Source organism: Cydia amplana, chromosome 11, assembly GCF_948474715.1.
Source record: "Cydia amplana chromosome 11, ilCydAmpl1.1, whole genome shotgun sequence".
Lineage (NCBI taxonomy): Eukaryota > Metazoa > Arthropoda > Insecta > Lepidoptera > Tortricidae > Cydia > Cydia amplana.
The window spans coordinates 12035385-12053328 of record NC_086079.1 but is presented as its reverse complement, the minus strand read 5'-3'; the positions used below and the strand labels follow the sequence as shown (position 1 = coordinate 12053328).

Here is a 17944-nt window from a genome sequence, read left to right as displayed (position 1 = left end):
GGTCGATCGACTTGTACTCTGTAGTTAGCAATGTATCGAATATTGCATGCAAGTTCTTGATCCGTTTATAAGGGGTTTATGTCTTCATTACCGCTGCATGCATTTCGCGATTTTTACAGTCATGTTGGGAACGAAAAAAATTGTGTGATGTGGCGGGAGGTCCGTCCATACAAATTTTCTTTTCCCCGCCCGGCCGTTAAAAATTACGTTACTCAAGCAGCTTCGTTTAGACTAAACCGTAACATTATGTCTTATATCGATTGCATTACTTAGTTATAAGTTTAGAATTATGTATTTAAAAGAAATTTTACCAAAACATTGCCTCGCTTAAGTTTTACCTACATTACAATTTATGATTTGTTGTAAATAATTTAAACAATATTGTCTTTTGTGCTCTAGCATAATAATACATTTACTACTACTAAAGTATTTATAAATAAACTTTTCACCGGCTACTATCATGTTTTATTTGAAGAACTCAATAATCTTAAATTCCGCGTCTTTATTATGTATTTTCAGCATTTAGTGTGATATAAGTGTAGATATAATTAAGATACTAAAATTGACTAAAACGTTTAGTTATGCATAAGTAAGTAGGTATAGCATCCGTGTGTCATTGCTGAATTATACCTAATCTCCTGACACCCAGAAGCATTTGTTTTGGTTTTGAATTTTAGTTACTTAATGAAAGTTCAAAATATTTTTGGAATACGTATGTACAAAAATTTGTACGTAGGGATTTAGGAGGTTAAAGAAATATGAGGCCAGAAATGTTTAATTTGATAATTACATAAATAAGAATGGGTTTAATTGATCATCTTAAGACAGTCTACGCGTGGTTTAATAAATCAAGTCTGTGTGTAATAAACCGAGTAAGCAGTAATCGTACATTTTGGTCCTTCGAAGTCTTCGAACCGGATAAATGAACTTAACGTTTCATAGAGAACGTAATGAGAAATAAAAATAAAAATAATTGTACTTACAAGAAAATCTTTAGAAATAGTCCTCAGTTTTTATAAATGGTTGAGCAATTACGAGATTCCCTGGGAGATCTATTTTTGCGGATGTCAAACACTTAATTCGTGTTTGTTTTGTCAGGTTCGCCGCGTTAACGTATTGGGTTACCATTTCACACTCCGCGTCGGCTTTCTAATATTGTATTTCCTTCCACTGTCACTGTCACCCTTAATGTTCCCAAAATTTGAATATAAATAATCGTTTTTTTTTCGACTGACCCCGAAGAGAGAGTTGATCCAAGTAGAGATAGGCAGGTAATTGAGGTAGTACTACAGCAGGTAGTTTAGCTTTCTTGAATATACTTAACCCGATTTGACACGTAGGTATATAAGATAGATTAAACTGGCCGCCGTTGAAAGTACATAAAAATACATAGTATTATCTACCTTCTTTTCAAGTTTTTAAATATATACATATTCTAATATCATTTCTATATACCTAAACTCGCCTACATATTTCTGTAATGGTTCGCCATGTAACATGTTGTACATACCTACTCACTTGACTAAAATATAAAATTGCTTACGTATATTATTGATGTAAATTAATACGCTTGTAACACAAAGTGGCGCTTTAAATTCTCTTTGAAGTTTGATATTGTTTGACAAGGCCCTACTTAATTTTAATAATTTTTGCCATGTTTTTGAACTAGAAATCAGATAGGTACTACAATGACGTCGCTTCTTAGTCGATTAATTGCTGTTGGTAAATCCGTCAACTGTCTCAAACGCCGAGGAAACCAATGGGGACCAGTGGGGTCTTACTGATAAATGAACTTAAGTCTTATGCTGCAAGAATTGTTGAGCGCCACTATTTATATCCTTAAACTGGGGTCTAATCTCAACTTTACTTCAATCAATAGAATCTAGCCCGTCTATCTGGGATGCATACCTAAACTTGTTTTTGCTGCGGTTTCCTTATGTATCGTCATTGCAATGGCACGATACGACTAAGGTACGATACGATACGCTCCATTGAAGTACCGTCACGCCTTCTTTGGAGCCCAACTGCCCTCGACAAATAGTCTTGAAACCCAAAAAAATCTCAAAATAAAAGTAGAAAATATCATAATTTATTAAATTTAGACATCTTAGGTACATACATAAATATTTTTATTTATCGCTTAATATTTTTACTTAACCAATATACCAATAAGTTTTTTTTAGTTACGAGTTGTTAACCAAGTTGTCAGAATAACTTCTCATTTCGTAGTAATTATTTTTATACCCATAATTATTACTGTAAGGGGCTGGGTTGCAGTTTGGTTCGTTCGGTGAGCCCTCGTACATTTTGTCGTCATAGTCCTCGTTGTATTCCTGCCGGTAGTCGCAGTTCATATTCTGCACGTTTTCTGGGGGTTGGTTGGTTCTGTTGTCAGGTTGTGTGACGCTCCATCGTTGCGATATGGAGCAGCTCAGGGATCCGCCGTGCTGAAAGGCGAAGGGCCATGCCTGGAATAAAAGTTTAAACGATGCATTAGATACGTAATTCCTACCTACTTAGTAGAGTTATAAATATTTTTTATAAAGCCTAACAAGTTTCTAAACACTGTTAAATAGGTAGAGAATAGGTCTTTTTTACGCCACTTTTCCGGCTCTACAATTTAGACCTAAAAATCCTAACCCCACACTGCTTAGGTAGGTATTTACGTTCCAGCATGCCCTTTACTCTGATTGTTTCAATGGCGACCTAAACCATCTTTTAGAGAGCCTTCTGCGAGTAGTTAAGCTATAGGTATTTAGCATTTTATCCGAGTCCCATCATCAATTCATCAACCTACTTCTCGCAAAATGTCTAGCCAACATGTAGCATAATTGCAAGTAGGTACTGTAGGTACCTACCTACAGTACCTACTTGCAATTACTACTACTGTCAGACATACCTATGTCTGACAGTAGTGGCAGGTAGAGTGGAGCAGATTATTACAACACATACCTATCTACACACGTAACTAGGTATACCTATCAGCTTAAAGGTTAACGATAAATATTTAAATGATCACCATTCAAACAAACGACACCCCAATGACCCTAAACCGAGGACCCCCCAAATCGTCTAAACCAAGCAAGTGTGAATCCGTTTATTGCACTTTGACCGCACTTTTTATGCACAAACACTCTCTCAACATCGACACATGTTCGCATACGTGCACAAAATATTATTTTTATTATACACCTTTATAATTTGTGAAACATTGTTTACAGTTTTTTGTCGTTTTGTTGTTGATTTATTCCACCCTTGAGAGAATTACGTCAATCTTTCAAATATTTTGCAATATGTATGTCCTAGGTAGACAGTAGACACAAGGTATGCAATAAATACGATTTTTTACGCATGTTATGAACCCTAATGTAATAGAGGATGGTTCCAATGTTGGATGGTAGCATGCAGTTATTTTTCTACCGTTTACTACGTTACTTAACGGAGGTAAATACATAAACAGTATAAACACCACAATTAAAGAAGACTAAGTGAGACAAAGGGGTAAGCGAAACAATAAAACTGGAGCATCAGCGTCCGGAGATAAATTTTATTTATACCAGAAACAGCTGCAAACTTTTGGTCAGCGCGCGTAAAACGTTTGTTGTTGTAATCTTTTTGTTTCTATCTTCGTCATTCCGGGTCCTGAAGTGTTTATGTCGGGCGGAAGGACTTCTTTAAGTTAAAAAATGTTGTCTGTTTTCTTTGGGCCTAGGTTATTTGGAACACACAAGACGATTGCGTATCTTTTGCCGAAGAACTATAGGCATGTGTGGCTTTAATTTGTCACACTTATCAGGTGACATTGGTCTATCGATATTGTTTTACTACTATTCAATACCTACGGCAAAGAATCAATATGAAATATATTCTGTACCTATAGGAGCAATTTTAAATACTTACCTACAATTTTTTAACAATAGATGTTTATTTACAGAAATACAAATTACAGAATAAGGGGTCTCCTAATATCGTACCTTCTGTCTCGGCATAAGCGAAGAAAATAAAAAGATACAGCTGAAAACTTGAAAGTTTTTTTTTGTAAAAAAAAATTCGCTAGATATTATTTCGGGTAGGTACTGAGGGTATATCAATATGCCGGATGAAAGGACTAAGTTAAAACATGTTTATTGCTCTGGTGAAGTGGTGACTGTAATACGGAATAAGTATCTAATTTGGCAAACAACGATTAATGCGATAGATGCGTGGAATTATCATACTACTCATACTACGCTCTGTCACAGAATAAGTAATAGTATTATCATGCTCTGTGCAGTCGGATAAAACGCGTTCGCACTGAATAGATAGGTTGCGCCGAAAATGTGGTCCTTACTCCTCAGCTAATGCTTCGGAGCCTAACCTCTGCTGAAAGTGCGATAGATACCTTTTGCCAACTAAGTTATTTTCGCCACAAGCATTGTTGATTAATCGAAACGTTTTTATTCCACATGAATAAAAACCGTGTCTATAAACGTCAGCCCGCGGTCCCGCCCACATGTCGGACGGGATAATTGTCGACGATTTATTCCCGTCACACTTGTCATCTGCTAATTCGTCGGCCACGCCACTGTAGCGCAATGAATCAATGCATACGCTGACATGCGAAATATATGGACACGGGTTTGGGTGAAAGGATTTATGACAGTAACGAAAAAGAAAGTAAACAATATATAGGTACTAGTGACCCGCCCCGGCTTTAAACCTTCCTCGTTGCGTAGTAGTTTTAAAGATCTAAGCATACATATAGGGACAGATATACAGCGGGAAGCGACTTTGTTTTATTGACCGAAGCGTAGCGAAGGTCTACGTTTTGACTCGGGCATTTTGCTATTGTATGTCCGGATGTTCTCCTCTACAGGTCGCAATTCTTAACCGATTTTCGTGAAATTTTGTGACCGAATTCTATGACTGAATGAGAATGAGTAGCTAAATTTCGTCAGTTTTAGTAAGTACTATAATGGCGTATTTTGCAAACGTTCGCTTTTTTTGTTTGCATCGGCAGGTCCCTGGTTCCATCGCCAGTAATTGTATACTGCTACATAACTTTTTGTATTTTTTTTATACTTAAATTTCGTGTAGTTGTTTTTTATTTTATTTTTTATTTTGAAACAATGAAAAATTTCGTATTTTTTATTTATCAAGCGCGGGTTAAGCGTATTCGTTTAATATTTGTTTGTAGCTTTATGTAGTTTTTAATTTTTTGTTTATATTAGGTACATGTACTATACCTATATTTTAATAAATATTTTTGCCATACATTTATTCAATTTTAAGCTCTGCTCGCGAGGTCTACAGCTCACAGAGCCACTAGTACTATGTAGGTACCGTAAAATGGTCCTACTTTGCTCCAAAATTGGCTCCACTTTAAGGAAATGTTGAATATTTTTTAAACTGTTCTTTATTTAAATATTCAGACAAATTGAATATGAAGAAGAACATCTCATGTGACATATTTCATGGGTAAAGCAACTTTATGAAATTTTGTTTTATATAAAACGAAGCTTTGAATACGGGGCACAACATAATACTCATTGTTGAGGGTATTTTGCTCCTACCTATAGTTCACTTAGAGGTGCAAAGTCACCCCATTGTGCGCCAAATTAATAGACCCCGCCAAGAATAGAGATTTTATGACTAAATTAGCAATTCATAAAATACCTATATACAATTTCGTTTATCTGAGTATATAAATAATAATATAGAAATATCATGGTTGGATATAATAAACGTTAAGTCATTTTTTTAATTGGAGCATAGTTACCTAATACCCACCAAGGAGCAAAATAGGACCATTTTACGGTAGTGATTTTACATTGAATATTGAGGACTAGCTGCAAAGGCTAGCTAAAATTGACTAGTTACACGTTAGTGTTAGTCTCGTAACATTCTTGTTTGTATGGAAATAATTGAAAGTCCATATGTTAAACGTCGTCGCTCGTGTCGCTCGCTAAACGCCAGGCTGTCGTCGGGGATTACGCGACACGTTCCACGAAGGTGTCGCGACGTGATCGATTGGCGGATTAACACTTCAAACGCCAGATTTACAACGTTTACTTAGTGGTTTTTGGAATGTTGGTTAGATTATCTAATTTGCAAGCGGTAGGCGCAAGTGTACCTAATAGTGTATTTAGTGAACTACCTCCTAGCCTAGTTAGTAGTTAGCTAGTTATTAGATACTTAACCCTTAAATGCATGACTTTTTCTTTTTACCCGAAATTAATATATGTATCACATAATTGTTTGCCGATTCTAGGAAAAATAGTTAAAAAAAAAATAACTTCGATTTTCACTGCGAAATCAGTATTAGAAGTTGAATTGGCTATTAAATCATATTTATGTAAATATGTAATTTTCAGTAATAGATATATGATTTTTTTTACTACCATTAGAAAGGTAGGTACACTATTTGTGATATACCTATGATAAAGTTTTTAAATATAAAATGATTACAAACCCCGAAAAATCTGCCCAAAATGACATACTAAAAATCATCACCTTCCAGGTTTCTCCAAGTTTTCCGATATTCCGTCTATAAACAAATGTAATTTTTATAAATTAAAATACTGCGTAAATTTATGTAAATGAATCGGAAAATTTATTAGTTTTACTATTGAAATAATATATAGGAACAAATAGAATTTGTTTAACCCTTAATCTGTGAGCTGTCGAATGCTTTGTAGACATTTGGCAACACTAAGTATGCATTTAAGGGTTAAGGTATCTTTTTCCAAGAATTTCTTATAAATAAATATAGACCTCCTTTGTCTCATTGTACAATTTAGGAAATGGGCCTGGTGATTAGGGTTAGTGCGACAGTGCCAGTTGCGTTACGTTCGCTACGGAGCGTAAACGATTGGCATATTGGCTACGCACCCTGAGATCAGTTAGGATAGGTATAGGAACCCACGAATGTGTAGGTAGGGTAAGTACCTAACGACTACATACTTTTTCCACTTTCAATAACCTGGTCTGGCTGCAGGTACTTAGCATGCAGGCTGATTAGATATGGTGTGTGCGCTGAGACTGCTGAAAGGAGCTTGTGCAATAAGGCACGAAGGTGCAGTAGGTATGGCGCAGCCAGCCTTAATGTGTGCAGTTTTGACCGTTTGTTGTTGGGGCTAATTGATGGTACGGTAAATTATGTACTTAGCACTCTTACAGGCTGATTGGGCGGGGTGTGTTCGCTAAGCTTGCCTCGGCAGTGGGGCGCGAAAGTGTGCTATGTAAGTGGATAGGGGAAACTGGGGAGGGTTGATCACCCCTTTTATTTTTAGCAAAAATTTTCTTAACTATTGGCTGTTTTGAAAAACTTTATAGACCATACGATTCAGAATTTATCTGTTCATCAATAGTTTGAATTAGAACAGATTTGTGCAATAAATTAGACCATTATTTAATGAAAACCCATACTGTAGACTTTTACCATGTGTCCCCTATATTAGGGAGACTTGTTTACCCCTAATTGGGAGCCTTGATCCTAGGGGGATCAAGTGTCCCTGGTTCTTGGGACACATGGTAAACAGATTTTTACCATGTCTCCCCATATCAGATTCTCATTTACTATATAACTCGGATCGCTATTAGTAATGCATCTAGAATTTGGAAAACACACAGCAAACATATATATATTGTATCTTCCATACTTTGAGGTTGTATTTCCGGTTATCAGATGTGTTAGTCCGATGGGATCAAGTCTTCCATATTTGGGGACACTTGGTAAAAAGATTTTAAGCGGAAATGCCATACTTCGAGGGTTGTATCTACATTAATTTATTAACTTTACCTACAGGAAATTAATATATTAAGGTATGAAACACATAATAATCCATAATCTTATGATTTTAAAATACAATGTAATTGTATTTTCCATACAACAACATAAAATTTGGAATCAATTTTTGTACCAACAAAAGTAAAAAAAATCAGAAATTAAAGTTATAAACAAAAAAAATTCTTGTAACAAGCAAGCTAAAGCTTTTAAAGTTCTTTTTAATGTATTTTTAGCTTCAGATACAGCATATTTTTATTTTCTACTGGTTTTTTACCCTTCTCTGGTCGTTATTATTTACTAAAAGTTTATAAATTTACCACGCACGTTTTGAGGACGGTGCTTGAGCTGCATAATCCTAAAATCCTTTCTACGGACCGTCGTCGGTTCTATAGTATAAAAGTTCGGAGGGCCATTGAAATTGCATCTCATCCGTTAAAACAAATATCGTTCGGTTGAAAAACCAAATATAGTTATGAGTGTTGTTTGTCGATCCCGGAACATCCCTAGTGTGTAAAACGTTTAAGTTGATAAATAAGACCAAGTGCGGATAGTTCGTAAAATGTCGATGTCAACTTTAGTCAGTCTTTTCCGAGACCACGGGGACAATTCCGTTTTCGAAACGTCGGAGGTATAATTGAAAACTAAATTATACAATTAATAAACAATAATGAGTCAACCTTGAAAATTTTAATCAGTGTTTCTCTGGTCGTACTTTCGCGGCATGATTTCCAAAAGAAAAGAAAATATTTATGATAGCTTATGAATCATTTTGTAAGTAGATTGATTACAAGGTGTACTTGATCCATGTGGGGGTGACATGATCCCGGAATCATATCTCCCCTGGAGAAAAAGACTAAGTCTCCCCAAACATAGCAAGATTATAAAACGTGCCGTACTCGAAACTTGTGTTCGCGTATTTCAATGTAATCCAAGTTAATCATCACTTCAATAAACAATAAATAAAATAAGCACACTCACTAACATCATTTCCATCCCATGCTATAAAATAAATCCACGTAAAGCTTACCGAAAATGTAATATAATACGCAGAAAATCTTTTACCGTCCGCCATTTTTAAACCACTGACTTCTTCGATACAGCGCCATGACAGAACGTGAAGTTAGGAACGAATGAATGAGTGTTACTAGCGTAAAAAAATGTATTTCGTTTGGTTTAATAAAAAATGAAGTTTACCAAGTGTCCCCTAGGGATCGACCCTCCCCACCCTCACCTATGTATGAAGCGGCTAGTCGTAATGTGTCCAGTTTTGACAGTTTTATTCGGTCGCTATAAAAATCACTTACCAGGTTGATGGGGCGGGGTGTGTGCGCTGAGCGCGGCTCATGCAGTAAGGCCCGGAGGTGTGCTATATATGACGCAGCCAGCCTCAGTGTGTCCAGTTTCGATAGCTTTGTGTCAGCCGGGACCCAAGGAAGGGTGGTTTTCAACCTGCGAATATTTGGAAATTAATTATGTCTTAACTTATGTTACTTTTTATTTCACGTTGCTGTTTATTAGCCAGTAATTCGTAGGTACTTCGACTGATATGTATTATGTAACAACTTATGTATGTACTTAATTACACTAATGTCAATCCTAACCTTTAGATTTTTTATATTTTCTATAATAGTGTAAATAACCAGGTATATAGTGGTTATTTTCCTTCGTATTTTTACGGAAACGTACGAACGTGACTTGCTATTTCAGTCAGTATCGGCACAAAAAGTACTAAGGTTGATTGTACAAATACGAACGTTTGCGAGAAATTACGAAGGAAATAGTTATTTGTACAACAAGTCATCAAAGTTTGATATTTCTTCGAGTGCTTATTTTGAGTCCCGTGCAAGCGAAAGATTCTATAATAGATTCACGAGCGTAGCGAGTGAATCTAATTTAGAATCTTGAGCGTAGTAAGGGACTCAAAAGCGCACGAGATGTAAATAACTTTGATCTCGTATAGTACACAACATTTTTCACCTCAACGCAGTGAGAACATACCTATTAGACAACTTGAAAAATGTAATCCTTGTTCATCACTTAATACCTGCACTCATGTTTTCTAAAGATATACAAACAATTAAGTTTAATTACCGCAATGGAACACAAAAACAAAACGTAATAATAAATTCCATTAAAATAATATAGAAATAACAAACATTAACTGACACTTCAATCGACAACTTTTTTGAAAAAAAAAATCTTTGTAAGATACGGTCCGAATTGCGGATACGTACTATTTGTCAACTATGGTAGAAATTCTTAAAAGTAAAATAATTAATTTTGCGTGATGATCTGTGTATTTTTTGAGTTCGATATTTTAATTATACAATAAAATACCTAAAATATAGTATTTTATCAGTTTTTATTAAATCTTAAACTTTATTTTTAATTATTAATTATTAAGAATTCATACTTGTACGTGGTTTGGAACGATGCGGTCTGAAGTTTTTCGGGGGTCTATTATAAACCGTGAATATACTGTTGAATGTCGTTTTAACTTTTTTTTGTCTGTTTCTTTTTGCTAACAGTGTGAAAAGGACAGAGATAATAGAACCCAAGTATTTCGAACTTTTATTAGACCCCGCATGTTGAAATGACATTTGACTATAAAGGTCACTTGAATGTCATTTTGTCTCACTCAGTGAGCAAAATCGCATTTTGCTCACTGTTTTTAAGAATCAAAGTACCCTTGTTCGAGCTGCTGAGGTGAAAACAATTATGCACTACATCTGAACCTAATGGTATACCTAAAAATTAATCAAAATGTCAGATACACCAAAATTACATTAATTATATAAAACATCACATAAACACAAGTCAAAAACAAAGCAGTCAGCAATTAGTCAAAAATCCCACCCCGCGTCATCCCAGGCGCAAAGGTGCCCAAAACGCTCGCCGCATTACCGCCACATTACGCCGCCGCCGCCGCATTATGGTATACCTACCTACCCTGAAAATATACTTAAGACATTTTTGCCAGTACCAGCCTAAAGTGCCTAAGAGGTGAATATTATTACTATTACAATTCATTAGTTCGATAGTTAACTCCAGTAGTTAATTCCAGTAACCTTAATTTTGGAATTTTAGATATGGAAACTTGTAGCAAGGTTTGCAATGTACGTTTCAGTAAGTTGATTGTAAGAGGTTATAGTAAGCTTAACTTTCGGAATGTTGGATATGGAAACTTATAGCAAGGTTTGCAAAGTATGTTTCAGTAAGTATTGATTGTGAAAGTTAGTAATAACTTTTATTACAATATAAAAGTTATTACTAAGTTATTACATTACATCTGTGAGGTTTTGCAATTTCTAGTAATATTACATAAATAACAGCTTATGGTAATGTTTCAGACGTAAATTTATGTAACTTGAAAATGTAAGGATTGTTCAACGTTTATTAAGCAATATCACCAATGCAATGTTACTTGTAAGTTACTAAAACATTGCATTCGTAATGTTCCGAAATGTTGGATATGTGTGTTTCATTAATGTTTCTGAAAGTTTCACTTATAATGTTGCATATCCTATCCAGGTCAACATTGCTGCAAGTGTTTTGCAAGGTTCATGCTACTGGAGTTACCTGCAAAATGCCTTCGAGAGCACCCTCATCCTGGCTCGCTCGCGTGCGTTGGCGGCGTTCCTGTGCTGCGGCTCCTGCGACCCTCGACCTGCATACAATACCAGGCGGTTTAACCTCGTGCCGCCCACCATAAAACAATTATAGCCAAGGAAGTTTGAATCTTGTTCTATTTTCAATTGGATTGAATTTCATTTGTTCGAAAAATTTACGAGACAAACCTACTTTGTTTTTAATTAAGGTTGACATTCCATCGAAACTGAGTGTACATCCTAATGTACATTGGGCGGCAAGAGGCTAGATAAGTTGCGTTCTCAAGCGCGACTCCGTACTTGAAGTCGCGCAAGATGTATGGAGTTGCGCGCGAGAACCCAACTCATGCTAGACCGCCAGAGTGTAGACTTCAGACTTCACTGATAATTCTATATGCGATTTGCGTTAGGTATGGTATGACCACAGGGCGGACACGCCATACATCAAAAATGATTTGCGTTTATATGTGTGCGCGGCACGTCTGTACACGCGTCATTGAGTTTCTGACGGAATCCTGACATGCTCTTAGTAGAGCGACTTACGCACACATTCATGTCGCTGCCTGTCGCGGGCGAGGTAATTCGAATCGGGGCGGGGCGGTGCGTGTCCGTTCTGTATGATAATACTATTACTTATTCTGTGGTATGACATTGCGGCATATAAGATCGATCGATTGAATGGGGTTGGCCAGTCGGAAGTATTTAGCAAGTGCCAAACTACCATTGTCTACACTACACGGGCGGAAACTAGCAAATAAAGGTTCCGTCACACAGGTGCGTTTTCCGGGCGGGGCGTGAGCGTTTTATAAATAAAAGCGGCGCGCCCCGCTCACGGCCCGTCCGGAAAATGCGCCTGTGTGATGGAACCTTTAGTCCGTCCAAAAGAATCCGTCTAAGCCAACTTTGCACCGAGTTGAACAGAAAAAAGTGAGGCAGTTCATTACTCAACGTCATATTTTCATAGAAATTTGACATAATTGATGACATTCCTCACTTTGTCACTGTACATTGTACCTAATAGTGATAGCGCTAAGCTAAGTAAATACCTAACTTCGTTTAATTTTAAGTGAAGTACCATATCTTTCGAAGAGAGAATAAGTTTTTTAACCAACTTCAAAAAAGAGCAGGTACTAATAGGTATCTACATAGATTTGTCTATCAAACTCGCCCCTCGAATTCCGTACAAATGTATAATAACTTATTTTTTTTTTTTTAAATTTACATATAGTTTTCATATTTTTTCCTGTAGGTAGGTACTTGTAGTGTAAGGCGATATTACTTGCCCAATTTCATAGTTCTAGGTCAGTGGCTTAGCATCCTATAAATTTTGATTCCGGAAATTGTCGAAATAATAATTTTTTGCAGCATAAACGGCCGTATCTTTTTTTTACGTTAACTTAAAAATTAGATTTTTTCACAGCTTTAAGGGACCCTAAACCTTATATGGTTATGATTTCTCGATACCTCCACGCATTCCACGCGTTCCTAAGATAAAGGGTATAGACAGACAGACAGACGGACGGACAACAAAGTGATCCTAATAAGGGTTCCGTTTCTTTCCGTTTGAGGTACGAAACCATAAAAAGGCTACTAACTTGACCACTACTCACCTGAACCCGACTGACAATCGTCAAAGGAAAAATCATCATCGTCCTCCCACCCCTTTTCCACTGGCGATTTGCTCACTCTTTTCCTGGGCATTTCACACTATTGCACATCACCACAAACAAAGAAATTCGAAATTAGAACATTTTTTTTAAATTTCACGGTCCTGGCGGCTACGAAGACGGTTATCATGTGCGATGCGCACGGGCAAGGCGGGCGGATCTTGGGCGGTGCTTCGCTCGCCCCACCCGCGCGGTCGACTAATGAGAAACCTACCTACTGAAATCGTACAATACATGGAATTTAGAGTCTTTTTGTAGTACAAATAAACCGTTCGGCTTTTGTTTTGAGGTTGTACTTTGCATTGAACTGCATTTTGTATTGTTGAGTTAGTATGTATTGTACACGTTACAGATATAGGAAGTACTACAAGTTAGCACGACTAAAGTTGTGTTTCACGTCTACATAAGTAACTGTCGCTTTCTTGGCAAAATGTATGGAGTTTGACATTGACCGTCAGTTTTGTGACGCTTGCTAAGCAGTTGCTAAGTGAAACCGCCCAGTCCAGATATGCGTAGGTACATAATATCTTACTACTTATAGGAGTTATAGGTGTACCGACATACTTCCTTTGTACGTGGTTTTTTTGGGATCTATATAGGTACCTACATAATACCTACCTACTATATTTTACTCTACTTCATTTATATTCTAGTTAGATATCTACTTTGTAAACATTAGGAGCTATAGTGTTATTAGTGTTGCTCTACTCGTAATACTTAAACTAAATATATACTTAATTATTATTTATTATAATATTATACCTTTACATTACATTACAATTATTATACATTACAATTTTTCATTTTCTTAGATAACATCAAGTTATACAAGTATAAGTACTTTTTGTCGAAAGATCAATTAGCGGCGTCACAAGTGAGATAAAAGATTGACAGCTCGGCACTTCCGTGACACGCAATACTTTACCCGGTATACCTACCCTCTTCATCACACGTGCAGTGCACCCTTCGGCTTCGGGCGACCTGAAATGTGAACCGAATTGTTTCTGTTCTAGACATCATTTTTCTTTCATTAGATAATTTTCCGTCGGAAAATATTATTATTATTGTATAATTATAGGCGAGCAGCTATTGAGCTGATGATATTGATATATATTCCTCTGTATGTATGGGCATACTGTATTGTTACATTTTTTATTATGTACGTATTATGTAGGTATTAATATTTTTACTTTGCTTACTTTACTAATAGTTCACTAATGTATCATTTCATTTACCAAAATGAAATGATACAAGATAGCGAAAGCGAGGCTGCCTGGAACCCTCGCGATGCTCAATATTCCACTTTTCGAACCACTCGCTACACTCGTGGTCCAACTTTGCAATATTTCGTTTGCTCGGGTATCAATATTAGCACGAGGTCTCAAACAATAACTTTGCCCCCTTGTAAAACAAATACTTTGCCCCCTTGTAATATATAATTATTACTAGCGACCCGCGGCTTCGCACGGGTTAACAAATTATACATAAACCTTCCTCTTGAATCACTTTATCTATTAAAAAAACCGCATCAAAATCCGTTGCGTAGTTTTAAAGATCTAAACATACATACAGACAGACAGACAGGAAAGCGTCTTTGTTTTATACTATGTAGTGTCTCGTGTTAATTGTTGGATTGGGTCGTCAGCCGTCAACCCTAAATTGCGAAGGTGATCAGCAAGCCCTGCTCCAGCAGCGAGGTGTTAGGAGTTAGGATTGCCGTAAATAGGATAGGCTTAGGGTTGTCTCTATTTATTATTTTTAAGCTGGAGGTAAAAGTAATAATGTAAAAGCCGGCGGTCAAATCGAACGAAGGTGGAAGCGAAAGTTACGCTTGCCACCTGTCGGACCACTATATTCTATGTGCCGGACAGACCAGACACATCTTATAACAACCATAGGAAAGGGAATAAATAATAGGAATCGGGAACCTATTCCTATTGGCGTTGTCCTGATATGGCTTCTGCTATGGCTTACTGATGGAGCCTGAGGTCCACTTTTAGCAACCGAATCTCAAATTGGAACAAGCACTTGTTTTTAATATAGCATTTCAAAGAAGTAGGGCCAAATTAACAAAAATATTGCATGGGGGCTGACTCTCTGGGTCTAAATTATCTGTCCTTTTTACATGTCCTTAAGCTAACTTTAGCTCAACCTCAGGAGGATGATCTACAAAGACGCGGAATCTGCATATTCTGCATTTGTCCCCTGCCCTAAATGAATCTCAAAATGTAATCTCTACGTATTTCTCAAGTCACATGTCGTCTTCCTTGGATTTGCAGGCATCCTTGGGCTTCTGCTCTCGTTTACACCCATAGGATGTACTTAGCTTGTTTGTCACCATTGTAAATAATATAATTTTAAGACATTGGAACACAAAATATTCTGGCGTGTGCCAACCCTATGACACCAGGTGGCTGATATCAAACATTGAGTTTACCGCCCGCTTTAAAGCGCCATCGAGTACCTATTTCTGACTTGCTCTACTGTTTTCTCAACAAATGTTATTCTTTATCCCACTTACAAGAAAATCCAGCTTATTCAATTAATTTTCACGATAATATAGTGTTTTATACCTACTATAAAGCTATACTCTGGCACAGCGACCTTGTCGGTAGAAAAAGGTGGCAAATTTTAAAAATGTAGGCGTGAAGGGTTATCGTCCCATAGAAAATGTGAATTTCGCGCCTTTTCTACTGACAAACTTGTTTGACCAGATATAGTCGTTGAAAAAGCGCTCGTGCGTATGGAGCCTAATACATGACACGATAAATATAGTTTGTCAAAGGACTGTTTCATTTCAAACATAGACAGAGATAATCTTACTATCTTTGTCTTACACTAGTACTAAATAGCACCCAAAAGAAAAGGATGAGTAAAGTTTTTTTTGTTCTCATTTACTGACAAATTCGTTTGACCAACTATACTTCTTAGGTCCTATGTTTGGATTTACACACATTACTTATTCTGTGACACTGAATAGAATCTTTTTATAAATCTTTTCCAACACTGAAATGAATTGATTATTGAACAATGCATGTCTCGAATAATACCGGAACACTTGTAATGTCAAATTGACGTTGACAATTGGCTCTATTGTCAGTGCGTATTTACCAATTTTTTATCGATAAAGTTGTTTCCTTAATATACTGTCGAAAGATCATAAATCAGTAATACAATTTATTAGAAATATAATTGTTGTATCGAAAAGAAGTTAACATCTAGGCAGTTAACTTTCCCGACTCGGTGCGCAGCAGCCATGTGTGAATAGTTATTATAACCGTTAGGAATTTAGGATGCTGCCGGGCATCGGAGTTTTCGGGACTGGCTCAGTCGCCAAGGTGCTTGTGCCATTTCTGAGAGAAAAAGGTTTCGCCGTCGAGGCAATATGGGGAGTCACGCTGCAGGAGGCCGAGGCTGTCGCCAAAGAACTCAAAATACCGTTCTTTACTAACAAAATCGATGATGTCCTTTTAAAGAAGAATGTGAACCTTGTGTTTATTGTTTGTGCTCCAAATTTACACGCTCAGATTTCCGTAAAAGCCTTGGGCATCGGCAAGCATGTCGTTTGCGATAAACCAGCTGGGCTTTGTCAAGCTGAGGCTCTTAAAATGGTGCGCGCCGCCCAGTACTACCCCACTCTGATATCAATTATCAACCATTCACTGCGATTCTTGCCTGCGTTCAGTCACATGAGGAAATGTATCCAAGAGGGTTATCTTGGAAGTCCAGATGAACTAACTCTTATGGATGTAAGAGTACAAATGGGCTCTTTATTAGGGGACACATACAACTGGTTGTGTGATGACACTATGGGAGGTGGTACACTAACGTTAGTTGGCAGTCATGTCATAGACTTAGTTACATATTTAACTGGACAGAAAGTTGTTAAAGTACATGGAGTATTGAGAACATTTGTTGAGGAGACTACCAAAGTCAATGGGATTAGAAAAATAACAGCACCCGATTTCTGCACATTCCAACTGCAAATGGATAAGGGTTTGTTGGTTACGGCCACTCTTAACAACCACTTGCCAGGGCCCTGCTTCAACCAAGAGATATACATGTGTAGTAAGAAGGGTTATTTGGTTGTCCGAGGTGGGGATTTACACGGTAGACTGCACAAACCTAATTCAATGAAAATTGAGGACGAGAGCAAAAGGGGCCATGAAAAAGAGGAGGTTATTTATGTTGATGTGGAAGACCTGAGTTGTGCTTCTAGTGTCATTCCCAAGCCTTATATAAAAGGCTTATGTAAAATGATTAGTGCTTTAAAAGAAGCCTTCTTGCCTGTGAAAGAGCAAATGGATTGGATAAAAGAACCCGTGAGAGCTGCTGCTACATTTGAGGACGGGCAGAGGGTGCAGGCGGCAATGGAAGCCCTCCGCCAGTCATGTGAAGATGGCTCTTGGACATCAGTGCAGTTGTTGACGGAGCCCCCAGATCCCAACCCGGCTCTGTCAGCCGCAGTTCGTCGAACTGCTATATCTTTACAATAGATTTGCATTTAAATCAAGTTATGATATGCCATTATCAAGTACCTTTATTACATTGTAAGCATATTATTTTGATAATCTGGGTTAATGTGTATTGTTCCATGTATTAAGCCCTGTCTCCATATAGATGGGGCTTTATATTTTTGCCTGTCTGCCATGCTAATTTAAATGGGTAGGTAAAAGGCAAAGATTTCCTATGTAAGCTTACAGCATTCAGTATTCTGTTCAGTTTTTTCCAATGTCTTGCAAGGTATTATTTTGCAGTTATGTACAGTATTATAGTGGATGAGGATGATTAAATTTCATCTAATCATAGTCATTATGAAGAAGTAATTTACTAATTGCATGCTTAAGTATCAACATCATAGTTTCTAAGTTTTATTCAGTTAGGTACAACTAAAAAATAAA

General features: G+C 37.0%; 2 protein-coding genes across 2 annotated transcripts; one reads left to right on the top strand and one right to left on the bottom strand.

Annotated features, from left to right (window-relative positions):
• Nucleotides 1-2119: 2119 nt before the first annotated feature.
• LOC134652225 (basic helix-loop-helix transcription factor scleraxis) lies at nt 2120-13264 on the bottom strand. Its single transcript, XM_063507396.1, has 4 exons — nt 12987-13264; nt 11348-11435; nt 9073-9217; nt 2120-2468 (listed from the first exon to the last, which is right to left on the bottom strand). The coding sequence occupies exons 1-4, from the start codon at nt 13075-13077 to the stop codon at nt 2184-2186; spliced, it is 609 nt and encodes a 202-aa protein (XP_063363466.1). The 5' UTR covers nt 13078-13264; the 3' UTR covers nt 2120-2183.
• A 2877-nt stretch (nt 13265-16141) lies between these two features.
• LOC134652496 (glucose-fructose oxidoreductase domain-containing protein 1) lies at nt 16142-17639 on the top strand. Its single transcript, XM_063507690.1, has one exon. It carries the CDS (start codon nt 16337-16339, stop codon nt 17537-17539), a length of 1203 nt encoding a protein of 400 aa, XP_063363760.1. The 5' UTR covers nt 16142-16336; the 3' UTR covers nt 17540-17639.
• Nucleotides 17640-17944: the final 305 nt, after the last annotated feature.

Coding starts and splice junctions, on each gene's coding strand:
- LOC134652225 (XM_063507396.1), bottom strand. CDS start 13,077: ATGCCCAGGAAAAGAGTGAGCAAATCGCCAGTGGAAAAGGGGTGGGAG. Junction 9,218..11,347: donor CTCTCGAAGGCATTTTGCAG/GTAACTCCAGTA, acceptor AAATATTCGCAG/GTTGAAAACCACCCTTCCTT. Junction 2,469..9,072: donor CACCCCGCCCCATCAACCTG/GTAAGTGATTTT, acceptor CTTTTATTCCAG/GCATGGCCCTTCGCCTTTCA.
- LOC134652496 (XM_063507690.1), top strand. CDS start 16,337: ATGCTGCCGGGCATCGGAGTTTTCGGGACTGGCTCAGTCGCCAAGGTG.